At 41.5% G+C, this 19,496-nt stretch overlaps 1 protein-coding gene across 1 annotated transcript in view; it reads right to left on the bottom strand.

Moving 5' to 3' along the window:
• Positions 1-271: 271 nt before the first annotated feature.
• The window catches only part of DPT (dermatopontin), a 32,110-nt gene continuing 12,885 nt past the window's right edge, over positions 272-19,496 (bottom strand). The window contains exons 2-4 of the mRNA XM_054456413.2: positions 17,312-17,437; positions 5,833-5,940; positions 272-1,429 (exon numbers count right to left, since the gene is read on the bottom strand). Coding sequence (XP_054312388.1) covers positions 1,363-1,429; positions 5,833-5,940; positions 17,312-17,437 — 301 coding nt within the window. The 3' untranslated portion in view covers positions 272-1,362. The remainder of the gene's footprint in view (positions 1,430-5,832; positions 5,941-17,311; positions 17,438-19,496) is intronic.

The following is a 19,496-nucleotide window of genomic DNA, read 5'->3' as shown; positions in this document are numbered from 1 at the left end:
AGGAAGGTTGAAGGATGCTGAGAAAAGATTAGGCTAAACTCAAAGGCCAACAAATGTGATTCCTTCCTTTGTTTAATCTTAAGTAAAGCATTTAGCACTTTATGTCTTAAATATCTGATTCCCCCACCACACTCTGTCATTGTCATCATTGTATTCCTGGGGCCTTGCATGGTGCTTGGCACAAACCACAATGCTAACCAGGATTTTCAGAATGAATGGATAAATAATCAGCAAGGGAAAGAGTAGAGAGCAAAAAAACTGACCCTGAATATTTTCAGTATACTGAACGTTAATATTTTTATTTCTTTTGCAATAAAGAGTACAAATGGTTGGCAGCAGGACATCACAGGAGGAGGAAAGATAGCGCCATCTCTGCAGAAGAACTCCTGAGCCACACACAGAAGGAAAGTGGATCCCCAGGGCAGCCTTTCCCACCAAAAAAATCAGGCCCTATCCAGGAGAGTTTGCCAGTAGCTCCCTAGGGTTCCAGGGTGTCTGCCAGCCTTCCTAGGAATCGTGGGCATGCCTCTAGGTGCCAGTGACTCAAACTCCTTTTTCCACTTCCCAGTTCAACCTGGTCACTCTCATCCCCACAAGTTCCCAATCTGAGTCCCAGTCTCTGACTATTCTCTGCTTCCTTGTTTTTAATCTCATTTGAGAGTGATCCTCACGGGTTCCCCTGGCCCCTGCACTCATTTTCCTTACTGGGTATGCTAACGTTTGTCTTCTAATTCAGGAAATCCTTCCAACCCTGTTTTCAGCTCTGCCTCCAAACTCTTCCATTTCCCCATTTCACCTCCCAGTCTCCTCACTCCTGGAGCAAAGAGCTCTGTACTTGGATTGCTAAGCATGCATGGCTCATGTGGAGCAGGGGAGTGGGAAGATGTCCCTCAGGGCAGAAAGTCTGCTTTTTCTGGGGACCCTACATATCATTCAAACAGGCTTAGCTGTAGAGAACCTTCACTGCACCTCTCCTCCAGTTCTGCCTTTCCCCTCCACTATGCTGAACTTGCAGTTCATTCTGCAGTAAAAAGCAGTAGCCAGGCTGCAGCGGGTGCTCCAGAAGCCCGGCTGTAAGCATGCGCGCTGTATATGTAGTGTGCAAGGAAGCCATCATCAGTCATATAAAGCAGTTGCTATGGGACGTGTGAAAAGTGAGAAACATGGTTTAATTGTGGATTTTATTATAAGTGTGATACTAGTCAGAAAGGCCCAGGAAGTTGGCATTGCAGTTACCAGCTCAGGGAGAAGGAAAGAGAGCAGCAGAAACTTCTATAGGAGATCCAACTGATGTTAACATATGTGGACACCCTCCGGTCTCCTGGCCCCTTTCCTTTCACCCAGATTTGGTATGTGGCAAATCTAAACATTTGCAAATTCACAGTCGTATTCAGTCATCCGGCACATTATGAACTTCCACTGGCGATCCCTGTGGGAGGGAGAGTCAGAAAATGAATGTCAGTGAGAAAGGACACGGCAGGAAGAATCGCTGCTGGGGAAACAGCAGCAGAGAACATTTGGAGGATCTGGGAACTGAAGGGACACTTAACCTCACTTTGCTCTTAGAAGACATCTTTATGCAGTTTCCCAAGAACCGACAAATCTGTGAGTTCAGGTCACCCTTGAAGGTGACTAATTAGGTCACTGGCTGTGTGGAGGCCTCTGTTCATCACTGGTGGTCAGCTCACCCCTGCTGCCTCCAGAAAGTACCTCAAGGACCTGTGGGTTAACAGCTTGGAATAAAAGCATTTATTTAACATCATCTCCATTTCATTGTAAAGAATCTTGTTTTAGGCTGGGCTTGGTGGCTCACACCTGTAATCCTAGCACTTTGGGAAGCTGAGGCAGGTGGATTGCTTGAGGCTAGGAGTTTGAGACCAGTCTGGCCAATATGTGGAAACCCTGACTCCACAAAAAAATACAAAAAATTAGCTGTTTGTGGTGGTGGATGCCTGTAGTCCCAGCTACTTGGGAGGCTGAGGCGGGAGGATTGCTGGAGTCTGGGAGGTTGAGGCTGCAGTGAACCGAGATGGTGCCACTGCACTCCAGCCTGGGTGACAGAGTGAAACCCTGTCTCAAAAAAAAGAAAAAAATCTTGTTTTAAAAAGTCCATCCATTTTCCCACTGACTCTTTCTGAGCACTTACCATATGCCGAGTGCTCACCATGCACTGGGCTCTGTGCTATACATGTGTTTCCCTTCAGAAAACACTGCTACAGAGGAATGAAAAAATCCCTTAAAGTAAAAAAGAAAATGGCTGCCATTCTGGCATCACAAGAATCATTATGAATTGCCTATGTGTTTAAGTGGTTGGGGATAGGAAGAGTGTACATAGCATTACTAAATTTTGAAAAATGTGGTGTGGATACATTTCAAGGAATGTTCTTTGCTCAGGGCAAATTTATGTTCTTTATTCATCCGTTTAAGAGAAATGTATTGAGTGCCTACATTGCATGACACTCCTGTGGTCTAATACTGTTGAACAGTGATAATGATAATTGTAGCCTCTAATATATCTGGCATTGCACCAGATGCTTTATGTGTTTTCTCTTTTAATCCTCACAACAATTCATTGTTTAGGTGAAAAACCAGGCTCAGAGAAATAATTAATTTGCTTTAAGGTAATACAAATAATAGGTGACAATTTCAGATTCGCAGTTTATTGTACTCAAATCTTGGTCTTTCTCTTAAACCACACTGTCTGCCTAACTAGGTAATCTTAAGCCCAGAAGAACACATGGCTGCCATGCCCTTTGCACGGTCCTGATAAAGGGCAAAAATGAAGAGTTTTTCCTTGTTTAATTATGCAAATCATTCCAAAGCCTGGTGGAGTCCTTTACAAACTCAGAATTATCTATCTCCCTTTTCAATCTGCAAGCCCTCTTTTCAACAATTTATCCTAAACACTGTGACTAACAAGGCCTCCATCCGGCTTCTAAACTGAAAAATGGGGCTGATTGCTCTTAGTCTTAGGAAGCAGGGCTCACTCTGCTCAAACAGCCTAAGGCAGGCTTTCTAATTCTGAGTCTGTTGCTCCGGGTCGTTTGTTTAGAACAATTGGGTATACAGTCCCTCAACACAAATCTGGGTGATCAACTTGAGGGTCTGGGTGATACCAGGGCCTGGGTGATATTTTGATTCCTGCAATTGTCAAAAGAGGTCATAGATTGTTTTAGAAGGAAGTTAGAAAATTGGTGGCATGTGGGTTTACCAAATGTCTGTAATTACTGCAGCCAGGTCTTATTTTTCTGTGTACCAACAAACACAGATAAAAAAGATCTTATGATCAGGCATTCAAACTACTCTTTTAAAAGGCTATTAATTGATGCTGAGCAAAACTTCTTAGACTTGGTCCTATAAAGACCAAATGATTCCACCAGGTTCAGTCTCTGATTTCACACCAGGACAGTGGGGGCAAATTTGCTCCCCAAGGGAATACTTGGCAATGTCTGCAACTTCTTTTGGTTGGGGTGGGGTGCTAATGGCATCTAGTGGGTAGGCTAAACATCTAGAATGCAAAGGACAGACCCTGAAACAAAGAAATATCTGGCCCCAGATGTCAATAGCGCATAGATGGAAAAACTGCATCCTAAGAGGAAACCACTATGATTTGCGTGTGGAGGGAAAGCTCTTGCACAAAGAGTCCTGCCCTGACAATAGTTCTCCAAGCTGGGGGCCTTAGCATCTTTCAGCAGAGCAGAAGAAACCCAAGTTGTGGATCATTAAGCTACTTATTTTTGATGACAGTAGCAAAATTGCATGAGTATATTTATTTTATTTTGGGGGGAGGATATTCATTTTAAATTAATGCCATGACATAATATTTCAGTTTTTCATGATTCTGGGTAATCCACATAACCGAAAAATTTACTGAAAAGTGAATTTACTGAAAACCGAATTGAGCATTTTAACTACTCAAATATATTTATTTCATACTAATCTTGTATGGCACTCTTCCTTTACTGTATTAATTCCTGCTTTCTTAAACAGGGAGCGTAGAAGTAATTTTCTTGTTGAGCTGAAGTCATCATTTGGAGCATTGAGCACTCCTGTTATTTCGTTTTGCACTTTGGGGAGCACGGCCCTGCTGAATGACAACCCATGTTCTTTGAGTTCTTGAGCCTTTCATTTTCTTTATTTTTCTTAAGCATATTTGTTGTCATGTCATCCAGCTATTTATTCTCATTGGTGGAATGAGTTTCATCCTAAGTAGTATATACTCAGTTCCCTTTCTAATTTGCTGCTTCTAGAAAATTGGTAACTAAGCTAGTTTAAAGTGTATCTAAAGTAAAAATAAGTAATGTGTGCAAACTGAGTGGTTTGCCTATGGGTATACATAAAGGTTTTTGCTGATCAGCCTGCAACATATATTGTGCCTTTCCAGAGCTACTTGTCTTTTTTTTTTTTTTAAAAAAAAAAAAAAGAAATTCTAGGTCATATTAAATAAGTTAACTTTATTTAAGGTGTAATTCTGTTTGAAAACACAGACACACACCAAAGATGTGTCACACTCAAATTCATCATAGCATACTATCTAATGAGTTAATGTAAGTGTTATTTGGTTTGCAAAATGTTTATTGGTAACTTTTCAGGAATTCATTTCTGTGTAAAGTGATTATCAGCTGACTAAAAGTAGGCCAAACCAATCATTAACACCTGAATTTACCCACACATTTCTCTATATTAATAGGGAGTACAATTCTTGTTTTCTTCTTACTGTTTTGATGTATTTGAGATAGGATTAAGTAGTTGATTGTGAGAGAAAGGTGATATAAAAAGTGTTAGTGCTGTTTTTATCTTTAGGCCATTTAAATTCTCTTCTTTCATTAACTTTTGTAGGTTTACTGAGGGATTGTTAACTCCTTTCATTTCTAAATATGGTTGGTAGATGCTACGGTATGAATGTTGGTGTCCCCTTAAAATTTATATATATATTTATAACCTAATACTCAATGTGATAGTATTAGGAGGAGGAGCCTTTAGGGGGGTGTTTAAGCCATGAGGGCTCTGCTCTCATGAATGGGATTAGTGCTCATATAAAAGAAGTTGAAGGGAGCTGGCTTGCCCTTTCCACCATGTGTGAGGACACAGTAATAAAGCAACATCTCTGAAGCAGCAAGCAACCCCTCACCAGACACTGAACCTGCTGGCGCCTTGATCTTGGACTTTCCAGCCTCCAGAACTGTGAAAATAAATTTCTATTGTTCGTAAGTTACCCAGTCTAAGGTAATGTGGTATAGCAGCCCAGACTAAGACAGTAGGTTCTGTGTGTTTCTTATCTCCAATCCCTTTTCTTTCTCTTCTCTCTTCTTTCCTAAAACCCAAAGTGGGGATGATATAGAGGCACGGGGTTGAAGGGGGTCCATTTTGACAATGGGCACTCCTCTAAGCATATTTGCCTTCTCCTCTTGGTGTTTCATGAGGAAAAGTGCTCTTTGAAATTGAGTGAGGGGAAAAGCTTAGACCATCAAGGGATACCGAGTTTAAGACTCTCTGCTCTTGAGCAGGCTGGAATCCACCCTCACCTCCAAGGTGAGCAGCTTCATGAGGTGAGCTCGTGAGAACAGCTCACTTCCCACTGCCTCCTATTTTCCAGCCAAAACTGCAGTTAATGCTTGACCAGGTAGGAAACTAAGATAAGGAAAACCTCGGGTCAAAGTCCCTGCAGAAACATATGTGCATGTAAGAAATTTGCACTTGTATTCTACATATATATGTGTGTGTGTGTGTGTGTGTGTGTGTGTTTATAAATTCCTGCAGGTATAATCTTTGCAGGGAGTTAGTCCCAACTCCTTTAACCCTAGCCCATGGGGAAGGGGCTATCTTTCTCACCTTTCCACTGCAGAGAAAGTGGTTGTTGCTCCTCGGATATAGTAATCATAATTGTAGGAAATCATGTCCATTTCCTCACCATAGTGACCTGGATATTCTGTTGTTAGCCTATGCAGGAAGAACAAAGGTTAGAGGAAAATGAAACACATTATTATTGCTGGGAGCAAACAGAAGACACACTATGAAGAAGAGATGGAGTTTGAGCATCTTGGCAAATCCAGACTGAAGTTAAATGACATCCACAAAACCACTTAGTTTAATGTTTCTTATTGTGAGTTATAGTCAACAAAGTGTTCAAAAATTATTTAATTAAAATGTAAGCTCCCCAAAGGTAGAGTTTTTGCCTTGTCCACCATTGTTCATCCAGCACCTAAAACACATACATAATAAAAACTAGCTGAATAAATATATGGCCTGAGGAAAGTCAATTAATCTGTTTTCTAATCTGTAGAAGAATAAAGTCTACCTTATAGGTTTGTCATTGGAACTAATAAAAATGAGTGATGAGTGTGCTATACTAGTACATGGTAGGTGTTGAATCACTAGGAACTATTTTGTTTCTTCTTCTTCTTCCTCCTTTCCTTTCCTTCTCTTCCAATATTGAGTAAATCCTGAGCCTTCATATGAGTAGGTCCATGGTAGTCCATCCTGGAATAAAAGTCTAGAATCCCCCAGTTCTCATAAGGGCTTTGCCACTGGAAACTTCAGGACGAAAACAGTCCTTTTACCATGAAATAGTTCCTCCAAAGTCTTTATCCACACCCCAGGGCAGCCTGGAAAACAACTAGTTTGTGAGTGTCAATAATTTCATCTGATTTGGGTTTACCAGATCACTGTTTATTAATGCTAGAAAGATCTTCTCTTCTGCAGACTGATGGTGATCTTTCTCTAAGATTGTCGTGAAATCATGAAAAGATTGATTTATAAACTGTAAGGGCTTCTAGGAGGATCTCAGTGCACAGATGGAGCAAGATCAATGGTTAGCCCATTCTCTTGGTTCATAATCATTCGTTTTACCCATTATTCACTAACCCTTGTTCTCTGATTTGACTTTTCCTAAGACATAATTATGCTCTATCAGGATGCCAAGTCCAACCCAAAGTGAGGTACCTGTGTTTTTGCTTAATGTGTTCATGAAGGGAAATAAGGCCCTGTGAATCCGGAAACTCATTTTGTGCTTCTAAAGAGATCCAGAAGCAGGACTTTATCTTTCAGGTAAATGTCTTTTTTTTTTTTTTTTTTTTTGAGACCAAGTCTCACTCTGTCACCCAGGCTGTTGCACAATGGCGCAATCTCGGCTCACTGCAACTTCCGCCTCCTGGGTTCAAGTGATTCTCCTGCCTCAGTGTCCCAAGTAGCTGGGATTACAGGTGTGTGCCACCACACCCAGCTAATTTTTGCATTTTTAATAGAGACGGGGTTTCACCACGTTGGCCAGGCTGGTCTGGAACTCCTGACCTTAAGTGATCCACCCACCTCAGCCTCCCAAAGTGCTGGGATTACATGCATGAGCCACTGCGCCCAGCATGGTAAATGTCTTATAAGTAGAACTAATAGGGCCTTACTTGGATCCCACTGATTTATGATCCATGAGAATTCTAACAAGGACTGTATTAAAGTTAACCCAAGGAAAGAGAGGTTTGTTGAGAACATGAATAATGCAAATTAGAATAAGAGGTTGCATGGGGGTGGGGGTGTGTGTGTTTTCCTTACTTCAGGGAACAAAAAATATTTTCTAAAACTTTTGAAGCATCTCTGGATACAATGTGTAAAAATTAATTACCAAGTTAATTTATTTTTATTTTTTTATTTTTATTTTTATTTTTTTGCTAAGGCAGAATCTACATAGAGCAACAGTGCATTAAGCTAAATCCAATTGCCAAAAGTATTTGGAAATTATGAGGCTAGATTTTTTATTTTTTAAGTTTTTATTGACCACTCTGATCTGTCTTCAGATACTTGGATAAATACCACGGAATAAAGTGGGAAAGAAAAGCTTACCTTTAAAAACATCAAGAAGTTTTAAGCTTCAAAGAAGGAAAATGTTATTTAATGCTTTCTTTAATTAGGATTCTCTATTGCTTCATTTTTGGTAGTGACCAGACATAAGCCCCCTGTCTAACTGGACAGTTTGTCTGAGAAGCCTCTTCGTGAGGTACTGATGTCCAGTGAATTTCTAGAATGTCCTAGAGAAGGTGAGGTGCATGACCATTGGTACATTTTCTCCTTGGTCCCAGACAGGTTTTGTTTTGTTTGACTTTTGGTTGTTGTTATTTTGTCTTGTTTTTGTTATAACACCATAGGATTGAGTTTAGACTGTCCTAGAGAAACCTGGGTAAAGGAGGACAAGGAAGGAGGTTGGATATCGATGGAAATCTCTCCTACTTTATGAAATAAAAATACCAAGGGAGAAATGACCCAAATCACTGGTAGAAAGTGAACCTCCCAAACACCATCCATTGGAAGAACTATTGTGTCAATGTGGCCGGATGCTGTATTCTGTATTTTCAAACCAGATATATGTGGCTGCATTTAGCGCTTGATGACACTGCATGCGCATGTGCACACACACACACACGCACAAAGTGTCCTAATAAGTGAAAGCCCCAGTAATAGCTCCTTAGAGAGAAAAAAGAATTTGAATGTTCAGAACTAGACACTGAGACAGGGCATAGAGATTTTTCAGGAAATTAAAAGAGGCTACAAGGAAGCAGAATGATCAGGGTTTCCTAAGCTGTGACACTGGGCTTTGCAAGTGAGGGTCGGGGAAGAGTTCAGTTGGTTGCAGCTTCCTTGTGAATTACTAGGTCACTTTAAGCAGTTTTTTGGAAAAACACAGTTCATACTGAGCATTGCCATAAATTCCTAGACCAATTAAAACAATCAAACAAACCTTCAGCTTGGCAAGATGAAGAAGAGCGTTGGTCAGGAAGATGCCTTTATTGAAATGAGTCTACTTTTCAAACATTACTATGGGAAGCCTTATTTTCTCCTTTCCCCTAAAGTAAAGAGTTTGAATAGATTTGTTCAATTTTAGCTATTACTTAATTTTTAATGAAAACTACTGGTGTGCAGGAGAATGGCGTGAATCCGGGAGGCGGAGCTTGCAGTGAGCTGAGATTGCGCCACTGCACTCCAGCCTGGGCAACAGAGCGACAGAGCGAGACTCCGTCTCAAACAACAACAACAACAACAACAAAAACAAAACTACTGGTGTGTGTGTGTGTGTGCATGCGCACTTTCAGATGAATGACTCTTGTGGTACAGTTTCTCACTTCACAACACTTTTTCTGCTGTCAAGATGAAAGACAGAGAGTTGTTCCAAAGCTAAGTAAAAACTTGATAACATAAAGTCACTTGTACAACTCTTGTGTCAGCTGAAGCTGATGGGAAAAAATTAAATAATATCTTAGTTATGAGCTGAGGGAAATCAGTTCGAACTGAAGAAAATTTTAAGATTGATATAAGATTTTTCTCATCTAAGATTCTTGAAGCTCTAAAATTATCAACAGATCCAACTGGACTCAATGAACATTTGCTATGATACAATATCATAGACTGAGCTGCTGCTGATAGATGTCTCGGCTCCTTTGCCACGAGAACAGACATATTGCAGAGCTGAGTCCAGATATATGCTCTCACATCCATTTTAGAAAGGGAAATAGAGATATAATCTAGTTATATACAGTGGCCAATTTTATTCATTGTCAGAGGTTTGGTTGAGAACTGATTAAGTTTTTAATAGTTAAAGTAAAGATTTTCAATCTATTCCTTGACATAAAGTGACTCAGAATAAGGTTTTGTGAAAACCCACCTCTACCAGACCTTATTCAGAGCTAGACGCTTTTCTTCTATGAAAGTCAAACTTCATAGCACTGAGATGTGTTTGTTACAGCTGTTTCACTTGGGGGAATCAGGACAACTGGATTACTCGGTGTCACCTGGAAGCTCCTCTTTTAGGACTTTCCCTCCTATTGATGTGCACATGAACAGATGCAGCTTCATCTCATGGTCAGGAACCATCATATCCCCAACCTTGGCCCACTTTGTGGGGACACCAGAAAAGCACACACCACAGACTCCCTACCATAAAAACTGGAAAAAAAAAAAAAACCCAGCATTTACGTATGAATAGATCAGAATGGGTACCTGAGGAAGCTATACTTCAGCTTTTTAAAAAATCAGAATAAAATTAGAATGTCTTCCAAATGATCTTTTATAGCTCATCTCATGCTCAAACAACATTTTAGAGAAGCTTCTGTTGGTCATTCAATACTGAATTCTGTTTTTCTTCTATTTCTCCACCACTCAATTAGCACCTTACTTTAAATATCCCATTCTAATGTCCTGTGACATGTCAGCTGATACAGTTTGGCTGTGTCTCACCCAAATCTCATTTTGAATTCTCAGATGTTGTGAGAGGGACCCAGTGGGAGGTAATTGAATCTTGGGGCAGGTCTTTCCTGTGTTGTTCTCATACTAGTGAATAAGTCACATGAGAGCTGATGGTTTTAAAAATGAGAGTTTCCCTGCACAAGCTCTCTTTCTGCCTGTTGCCATCCACTTAAGATGTGGCTTGCTCCTCCTTGCCTTCCACCATGATTGTGAGGCTTCCTCAGCCATGTGGAACTGTGAGTTCTCCATTAAGCCTCTTTCTTTTGTAAATTGCCCAGTCTCAGGTATGTCTTTATCAGCAGCATGAAAATGGACTAATACATCAGCACTATATATTTAGCAAGATAATAGAATACTGTATAACATCATGATGGCCAATATAGTGAGCTCTTTGAGAGATCACTGGTGCGTGGAATCAAATATGCTTTTATGATCTGGTTCAGAGGTGGGTTTGGAGGAGAAACTCAACATTTGTGGATTTGATGTGTTGAGGTTGGCTTACGTTTTATATATTCAGCTAAAAAGATGTCCCTGTCTGACAGTCAAATCATTGAGAAGTTTGTTAAATAAAGCCAGTCTGTTCATGATCAATCCTCTTGCATAATGCTTTTCCAGGTAAGCTATAAGGAATGAACATATTTCAGAATAGTTTAGTTTGTCTTTATTAGGAGCTACATCAGACCCTCTTTGAATTAGTTTTGTAAAGACAGAAAAAATAAACCCCAAATGGAGTTATGTGTAAAGGAAAACAGCCACAGAGAACAATCTCCCGGCTTCTTCCCACAGGAGCTGGGGATTGGCCAAGTGGGACCTCTGGTAGTCACCCAAGTGCCCTTCTCTGCACAGAAAATCTGAACCCTGGGGCTCTGGGGTGTGAGAAATAAAAACAAATGTCCATGTCTGTCCTTTTATGGCCTTTTGGGACTTTATATTTCAAACATTTCAGACATGTATCACAACACGAGGGAATAACAGTTCCAGGGATATCTGTAGCTTAAATGAGTAGAGGAAAGTCCCTGAACACTTTCCAAATTGCTCTCTTGGAACTGAGTTTCTAACTCACTGTCCAAGCCCAGGGCTAGTCAGTAAGCACATTCACTTTGGCTCGTGTTGATTTTTACTAGCCACATTATGTGGTGGTCACCCTGGTTCTGCACGTCAGTGGGAACCATTCCAGCAGATGAAAGGGATGATCGATTTTGCTCAAGTTCAGAGACGCTACTGTCTGCACAATGAGTGCTATGTACATCATGCAATGGAAGGCAATGGTTTTAGTAGGGCACAGAGCATCTAAACCCAATATAAGTTCCTTTAAATTGTGACATCTAGTCCAATTTCCTCAAAACTTAAGTATTTCCATCTCTATAGTAATAGCTTCCAGCTTGCACAGAGGACCAGTATGGAAGCTGCTCTTTTTTATTTTTTTATTTTACTTTAAGTTCTAGGGTACATGTGCACAATGTGCAGGTTTGTTACTTATGTATACATGTGACATGTTGGTGTTCTGCACCTGTTAACTAACATTAGGAGATATACCTAATGGAAGCTGCTCTTCTTACCAGGCCTCTGGGAGCTGAATTGCAGGAGGCTGTCTGGGCACAGGTGGCATATGACAGGCACAGCAATGCAGTGGCCTGTGAGATTGTTCCTGTCCCTAAAACAGCATTACAGGAGTGAACATGCAAACACTCCCTATCTTGTATTAACATCTGAACAAAGAGGCTAGGAATTAAAGATTAGCTTTGACTGAGTGCTTTGGGGTGGGAGAGATAAGAATGTTCTAATCAACTGATGTTGTTAACTAGAGCTATACAGGAATTTAAAAAAAGCACTCTCTGGCTTATGACCTGCACACAGAGAGCGGGGAAGTAGGCAGTGGAGAATGCAAAGTCTGAGAGACAGAATATCAGGGTTGAAGAGAAAAGTAAAGGTCATCTAAATGGATGCATTATTTTATGGTCAAAAGATATTATCCAATGAACCTAATGAAAGGCCATGGGTCTGGAGAAGAGCCATTTAGAAAAGAAAATAATTCACAACCATCAGATCCTGGGACACAGAGTCTCCGCCTGGACAGTAGACAGTCTGGTGTGCAGCCTGCAGCTGCTGAGCTGTTTGGAGAAGAGAGGTTGTGACAAACAATATCTAAAGGGTTGTGGCAACTTCAGCGACATGTGTTTGTGGTTTGCAGACCACTAGACTAAGAATTAGAATTTTCATATCTAAATAAATATCTATAAAATTCACATATTCATCCAATCCAGTGGAGACCATTTCCTAATGGCATGTCCACATCTATCAGGAATTTGCTTTCTTGCCAGAGTCCAGTGAGGCTGTAATATCCAACGAGAAACTGCACAAGCTGAAATGAGAGCAGCACCTTGGTTCCTACCAAACAAATAAATCCCACACTCATTTGGGAGTTGGTTGGATGATTTGTTTTTTCCAGCCCAGAGTGATGATATTTCTGAATCCCTAAGTGCTCACAAACACAGGCGCTAGATACTCACTTAGCTAGTTCATACAGTGTCAGGCTGCGTGCTGAAGAATGCCTTTCAAAGAGGGAAGGGGAAAAATGTCGTTTCCACCCACATGGGTCCAGTTCCCCGGGAGGTAATTCAAGCTAATTAAAGTCATGTAAGGGAAGGTTTCAGATAAGAGGGTTAGCATTTCACTGTGGGAAGGTGCAGGAAAAAGAGTTCTCACTTCACTCTGTAAGGCTGTTAAAAGGATCAAATAAAATAATGTACATGAAAGAAGTCTTTGTCAACTATAAAACATCATCACATCAATGTCGGGTTTCACCATTGTTACTGTTCCTAGGGGCTTGCAACATTCAGTCATTCATTTGACACATTTATTAAGAGTCTATTTTGTGCTGGGTAATATCCTGGAGATGTTGAAAAAATAAGACCTAATTTATGCCCTGGAGGCATTTAGAAAGACATATAATATAACATCATGACTCAGGCAATTTAAAGATGCCACTAAAATGTCTAGACACACCAGTGGGATAGTGAGTCATACACTGTGTACCATGGTGCATACTTGAATCTTGTTCTGCTGCTTCTCCAATGTTTTCTTTGAAAAAATACCATTTTATTTGGTGACTGTGATAGCTCTCAGCTCTAACACCATGCCATCACAAATAGAACCAGCCAGGTGGAACCACACCTTAGTGGGACTTGTTTCAAAGTTGACTTGTCATGCCTTTTGGATTAATTCTCTGTACTTTCCCCCACCTTTTGGCTCTACAGACCAACGGCAACATGTCTGGATGGTAGGATGGGGTAGGGAAGGGTGAAGGGTGTGGGGGTTGGGGTGGGTGGGGAGTGGCAAAGTCATTGCAGATCAAGGCTTTGGGTAAACTTTGTCAGCAGAGACGTGAATATCTCTGGCAACTCAAAATTGCTCATCTTTATCTATCAATCTTTAACGTTGAGACTTTGTTCCTACATATATGTCTATATGATCATCACATTTTTAGCATCTTAGCTGGTGAATTGCATCTAAGGGAGCTTGAGAAGTCATTTCTAAAGTATGTGAGAGGAACGATACCTAGCATTCTTGGGGAAGCAGAAGTATCCTGGAACCAGTCTCCAGGTGACCACTGGAAATCTGGGGCATCATTAAAACAACGGTGGAACTGGAAACACAAAGACTTGTCTTTTTCAGGTCTCAGCATTCAAATAAACAGACAGGATAAGCTTCAAGAAGCAATGCTCAGAGTGTTAACACAGATCCCACAGATCCATAAAATATGGGAATTCCAGGAACATTTAGATGTTTACCCCTTTCTCTCACACTTACCTTCATCCACCCCCTATTTCTGCTGTTTGACAACTTTTCTTTTTTTTTTTTTTTTTTCTTTTTTTTGAGTCAGAGTCTTGCTCTGTTGCCCAGGCTGGAGTGCAGTGGCGTGATCTCGGCTCACTGCGAGCTCCGCCTCCTGGGTTCATGCCATTCTCCTGCCTCAGCCTCCTGAGTAGCTGGGACTACAGGTGCCTGCCACCACGCCCGGGTAATTTTTTTTTTTTTTTTTTTTGTATTTTTAGTAGAGAACGGGGTTTCATCGTGTTAGCCAGGATGGTCTCGATCTCCTGACCTTGTGATCTGCCCACCTCGGCTTCCCAAAGTGCTGAGATTACAAGTGTGAGCCACCACGCCCGGCCTTGACAACTTTTCTAAAACCAGTGAGCCTTAGTTCCTCGCCTGCCTGGTCACCCAAAGCCTTGAGGTCCAAGCCCACTACCTGTTGTTGTTCTGTTTGGGCAGGGGCCAGCCAGCCATGATGGCATGGCCACAGACACAGCAGGCTCTCCCACTTATCTCTGCAGAGACCTCGGGCCTTGCTGTGATGAGAAATGTTGCTGCCTCAGCTTACTCCTCTCTGCCTGGGGAAGAATGAGTTAGTACATCTAACAACAGACTGTCCAACTGGTCACATGTCTTGTTCCTCTGCATAACCAACCCCGCTCTCAAGTTCTGCTTCCTGCAATGACCTGACACCTGCCAGGTTGTTCCTGGGCAGAGTTTGCCTTTGAATGTCCTGTTAGTTGGTGAGGAGGCTGGGTCTCTCCTGCATCTGGGAGGGTGAAGGGGACTCTGCTTCAAGACAGGTCAGCTCTGTGTGATCATAGACAGTGGCAAGGCCAGAAATATATTATCTTATTTACTGCTCATAACAAAAAGTAGGCTGAAGTCATTCTTTCAACCAAACAAATGCTGTGTGCCTGGCATTATTTATAGGGCTTGGAATATGTCAGCACAAAGATCTCTGCTTGTGTAGAGCTTATATTCTGGGCAGAAGTGGAGGGATGGGGGAGAGTACAAAAAATTATATGTAAGAGAATTATATTTTCTGAGCCACTTCACATTATATACACCCTCCACAATTATTAATGTGGATATTTGTTCAACAGTTGCTAAGAAGACACTATGTTCCAAGCACTATACTGGGCATTGAAAATACAAAGATCAGTGAGTGGCCCCATATCCTCCAGACACTGGCAGTCCAGGTAGAGAGGAGCAACTGTACACAGGTAGTAAAATGCAGAAAGTGTTGTGACAGAGGCATCTACGAAGGGCAGAGAAACAGAGCCACCCAAATCCAGGCCTCCAGCTGCCCCTAGGCTGTCCATGTTCCTCTTCCTCCCCACTGCAGCCCGTGCAGGGCTGCCTCCTCACCTCCTCACTCTTTCCCCTGCTCCTGAACCCACTTCTCTTGGCCACCCAGCATACCCCAGCCCTGATGTGTTCCTTTGGAGTCTGATTCAGGGAAAGTTATACTAATGTAGTAAATAAATTCACTGACTGCGTATTAGGTTTTCCTTGCTCTTTCAGGTAATTTACATACATTTTAACTGGCTTTTAATGCCTTGCAGCAAAGGGAGGCTGGTTTCCTTGTGGGAAGTGCCATTCTGTTAATAGACCAGGAATGAGAGATTTGTGGAGCCAAGCTCCTACCTACTCTCCCCTTTCAATGGGGCGCACTCATCTTTGGAACCTCCTTCATCGTCTCAAAACAATTCTGGCATCTGGATCATCTTTTGCAAAAGTGCCTTTGGAGTTAAGACATTTTTAGGGTTCAACACAACCTGAAAGATCTTCTAGTCCTTGAAATTTCAACTTATGAGCCAGGGGTTCTCGGCAGTGTGTTCATGAATGGCCTTCAGGGAGTTTAAGGACTCCCGAAATTCTCTGCAAACTTTTGTATTAACATGCTAAGTGCATTTCCCCCCCTGAAGACAAGGTCTATAGTTTTCATCAGAGTCTTAAAGATCTTGGAGACTCAAAAAAGGTGGTCATCATTTTAGGTGACATGCTTGAGCCTGCAGAGTTATGAGAGGGAGGGGAGAAGGGGAAAGGGGAAAGAAGGGAGGAAAGTGAGGAAAGGCCAGCACAGAGACTGAAACTGAAGTTTCTTTTTGCCCAAACTAGTGCTCCTTCTACCTCCTCCACTGCAAGAGATCTTTAGGTCTTTGGTTCAGGACCTATCCCAGTTGCATCATAATCCTTTGCCAGGCCTGCTCACCCGCTGTGGAGGAGTAAAAACTGCTTTATGGAAGCAGTTTTGAAGAACTAGAGGAGGTTTCTGCTCCATCATACAGTGACAGGTGACTTTGAGCTCTGAATTTACTATTGGTCCTTACTTTAAAAAGAAAAAAGTTAAGCTTTTGGGTCTTTGTATCCCTAGAGATACTGTGTGCCACTGGGCGTCTGTAGAGTAAGCTGTCTGATTGCAGAGAATAGGCATGACCTGCGAAGCTGTCCTTGCAAGCATCAAACTGTAGAGAGATCAATCACTTGAGGGAGCCAAGCTTCACATGTTGACACTTCTGGATCCCCTTGCCCAAGGCAGAAATGCCTGGCTTGTTTTCAGATAAAAAAACCTGGGCCAGTTGTGTTATCAACACCCAGTGTAAGTCATCAGGGCAAATGACAATATACACATTCTCCTAGTCAATTGGAAGGCTAGGCCAGGAGATATTTGGCGTCAGCCCAGGGATAGGGAAAGAAAGAAAATATCAGAGGCTGGAATTCCAAATGGATCCAGAAAACAGCACAATCTTTTTTTTTAATTTTTTAATTTTTTAATTTTTTATTTTTTCTGTCTATAACTATGTACTAGACTCTGACCCATGAGCGGATTGGTTTCTCCCAGAGAGAGACTGCAGGAAACCAGGTTCCCAAATACGCCCTGCAGCCTTGGATGTGATGAGAAGTTACCAGAAGTTGGGGAGAAGGAGAACAGCACTGGAATGGGCGTCAGTAGGCCTAAGCTTAAGACTTGGCATTCCCACAGAGTAGGTGGGTGACTTTGGGCCAGTCACTGCCGGCTCTATGGTTCTGTTTCCTTTTCTGCCAAAAGAAGGATGTGGGGGGTTGGATAACCCGAAAGATCCCTCTTGGCAGGAACATCCTCCTAAGTCATTCATTCATTCTTGTCTATATGCCAGCGCTGCCTTCCAGGCTTGTGTGTGACCCTCAAGCTTACCTGAAGCTAGAAACAGGGGCCAGAGCACTTCCTAGGTGCCTCTCCCACCCCAGGAGTCATGAGGGTTTGGTCGGCTGCCAGACTCACCAGCAGGAATATGGGCACCTCTTGCTGTAGCGACAACAGTAAAACTGCCACTCCCGATCCAGCACTGACTCGAAGTAGCGGCTCTGGAATCCTGCCACCAGCCCATTGTTGGAGCACGTCTGGTACCTGAAGAGAAGACAACCCCAGGAACCTAAGAACAGTGACACATACACAGACCCCTTCCCAAGACCCCACTGCCACAGTTGCACACTCTTTCTCTGACCTAGATTCCTAACAATTTATTCCATTTTATGCAAATAATAGCCTTTATTATATTTGTAGAAATAATATAGCCCCTCCATTAAAATTTAAGTGACTCAGAATTTTCTAACTGAACAAAATTTCGGGAACACAGCCCCTGTCATACCTCTTTCAATATATATTGTTAGATGGAAGCCTGCATAAATGGGTGGATCTAGAATTTTACATCTAGAATTTTACAAATTCGAGATTGTATTATTCATGCCATTTAAAATAAAAGATATTATAATTCATTTTTACTGGAATTTAAAATAAAAAGAAGGCAAAGAGAAGCACAACGTATTGATGAATTTCAAATAAACATTTCTTCTGCCTAAGAGTAGAGCCCTGGAAATTGAGTACAAGGATGATCATTCGTTCTGCCCCTATGCAGCATGCAAAGCCCAGATGGGCATGGTGAATGTGCCCAGGGCAGCCCAGTAGGAAAGCTGGGACCACAACCCGGGTTCTTGCTACTTATCCAGGAATCTTTCTACCACCCACAAGACCATAAGCTCTACACAGCCAGGGCATGTTTTGCTCAGAATTCTATTCCCGGTGGCCACCAAGAATCCTGGCTATGGAGGCAGTCCTTACAGCGTTGCAACAGGCCAACTGAATGCCTCGAACTCCCTCTAAAGATCCCTTTCCTGTCCTAGCTGCTTAGTCCTAATTCTTCAAATATATAACTGCTCCACTCCAGTCCACAGATCAGAAATAATTTTTGCTCTTTCATTCTACCTGTGCTGCTGCTGGTCTTCACAGCACCTTTCAAACTAAACATTGGCTTAGAATAGTACAATCATTTCTTCCTTTTTTCCATCTCCAGTATGATTTTCTCCCATTCCTGGGCCCAATTCCTATGGGGTCTTCAGTCTTGCTGCTTTTTGCTGTGACGATGAGAACACTATTTTCTACCTGGTCACAGTGGATTTCCACTGTTCTTGCTACTTATCCAGGAATCTTTCTACCACCCACAAGACCATAAGCTCTACACAGTCAGGGCATTTCCGCTGTTCTTGCTACTTATCCAGGATCTAGAATTTTACATCTAGAATTTTACAAATTCAAGATTGTATTATTTGTGTCATTTAAAATAAAAGATATTATAATTCATTTTACTGGAATTTAAAATACAAAGAAGACAAAGAGAAGCACAATGTATTGATGAATTTCAAATAAACATTTCTTCTGCTTAACAGCAGAGCCCTGGAAATGGAGCACAAGGATGATCATTTGTTATGCCCCTACACAGCATGCAAAGCTCAGATGGGTATGGTGATCCATGGCCCTTTGATGAAATCCAGTGGATTTCCACCTTATAGAATGAGCTCTTTCACAAACCCTTTCAAAATAGTTCTTCAGCTACCTCTCTTTCTTTGCATTTCCCACCATCCCAGCCATTGGTCTATCTCCTTTTATGAGTGGGCAGAGCCAGAGCAGGCAGTTGTCTATGTGCATGGCCAGACAGCTGCTGGAATGCAACCTTGTATTTCATGGGAAGATAAGTTTCCAGAAAATATAATGCATAAAATAAGTACCGTTTGCTGACTGGTAAGAGAGGCCTTGTTGACACACTAATTGTAACATTATCAACAACTGGATTTCATTTATTCTTTTCCGTTGCTGAAAATGAACTTGCGGATCTAACAAAATTAGATATTAAATATATTACTTGTCTGTCGTCAGAAATCATGTCCTTTTAAATTTATTATTTATTACTTGTTATTCATTTATTCACCTAATATATATAATTCAAATATGCATTTATTTATTTATTTATTTATTCATTCATTCATTAAACATCTCATACTCTACTACTGTTCTGTATCAATCACTTTGCTATTGTGTTGCAAGAAGAATTGAGAGTTGGGCTCAGTATTCAGTCAACCATGTAAATTAGCTTGAATTCCCTGTTCCCAGGACTTGTAAGAAGTTCTGGCAG

Source organism: Pongo pygmaeus, chromosome 1 (assembly GCF_028885625.2).
Source record: "Pongo pygmaeus isolate AG05252 chromosome 1, NHGRI_mPonPyg2-v2.0_pri, whole genome shotgun sequence".
NCBI lineage: Eukaryota > Metazoa > Chordata > Mammalia > Primates > Hominidae > Pongo > Pongo pygmaeus.
The sequence above is the reverse complement of the archived record's forward strand: the minus strand, read 5'-3'. Positions and strand labels throughout refer to the sequence as shown.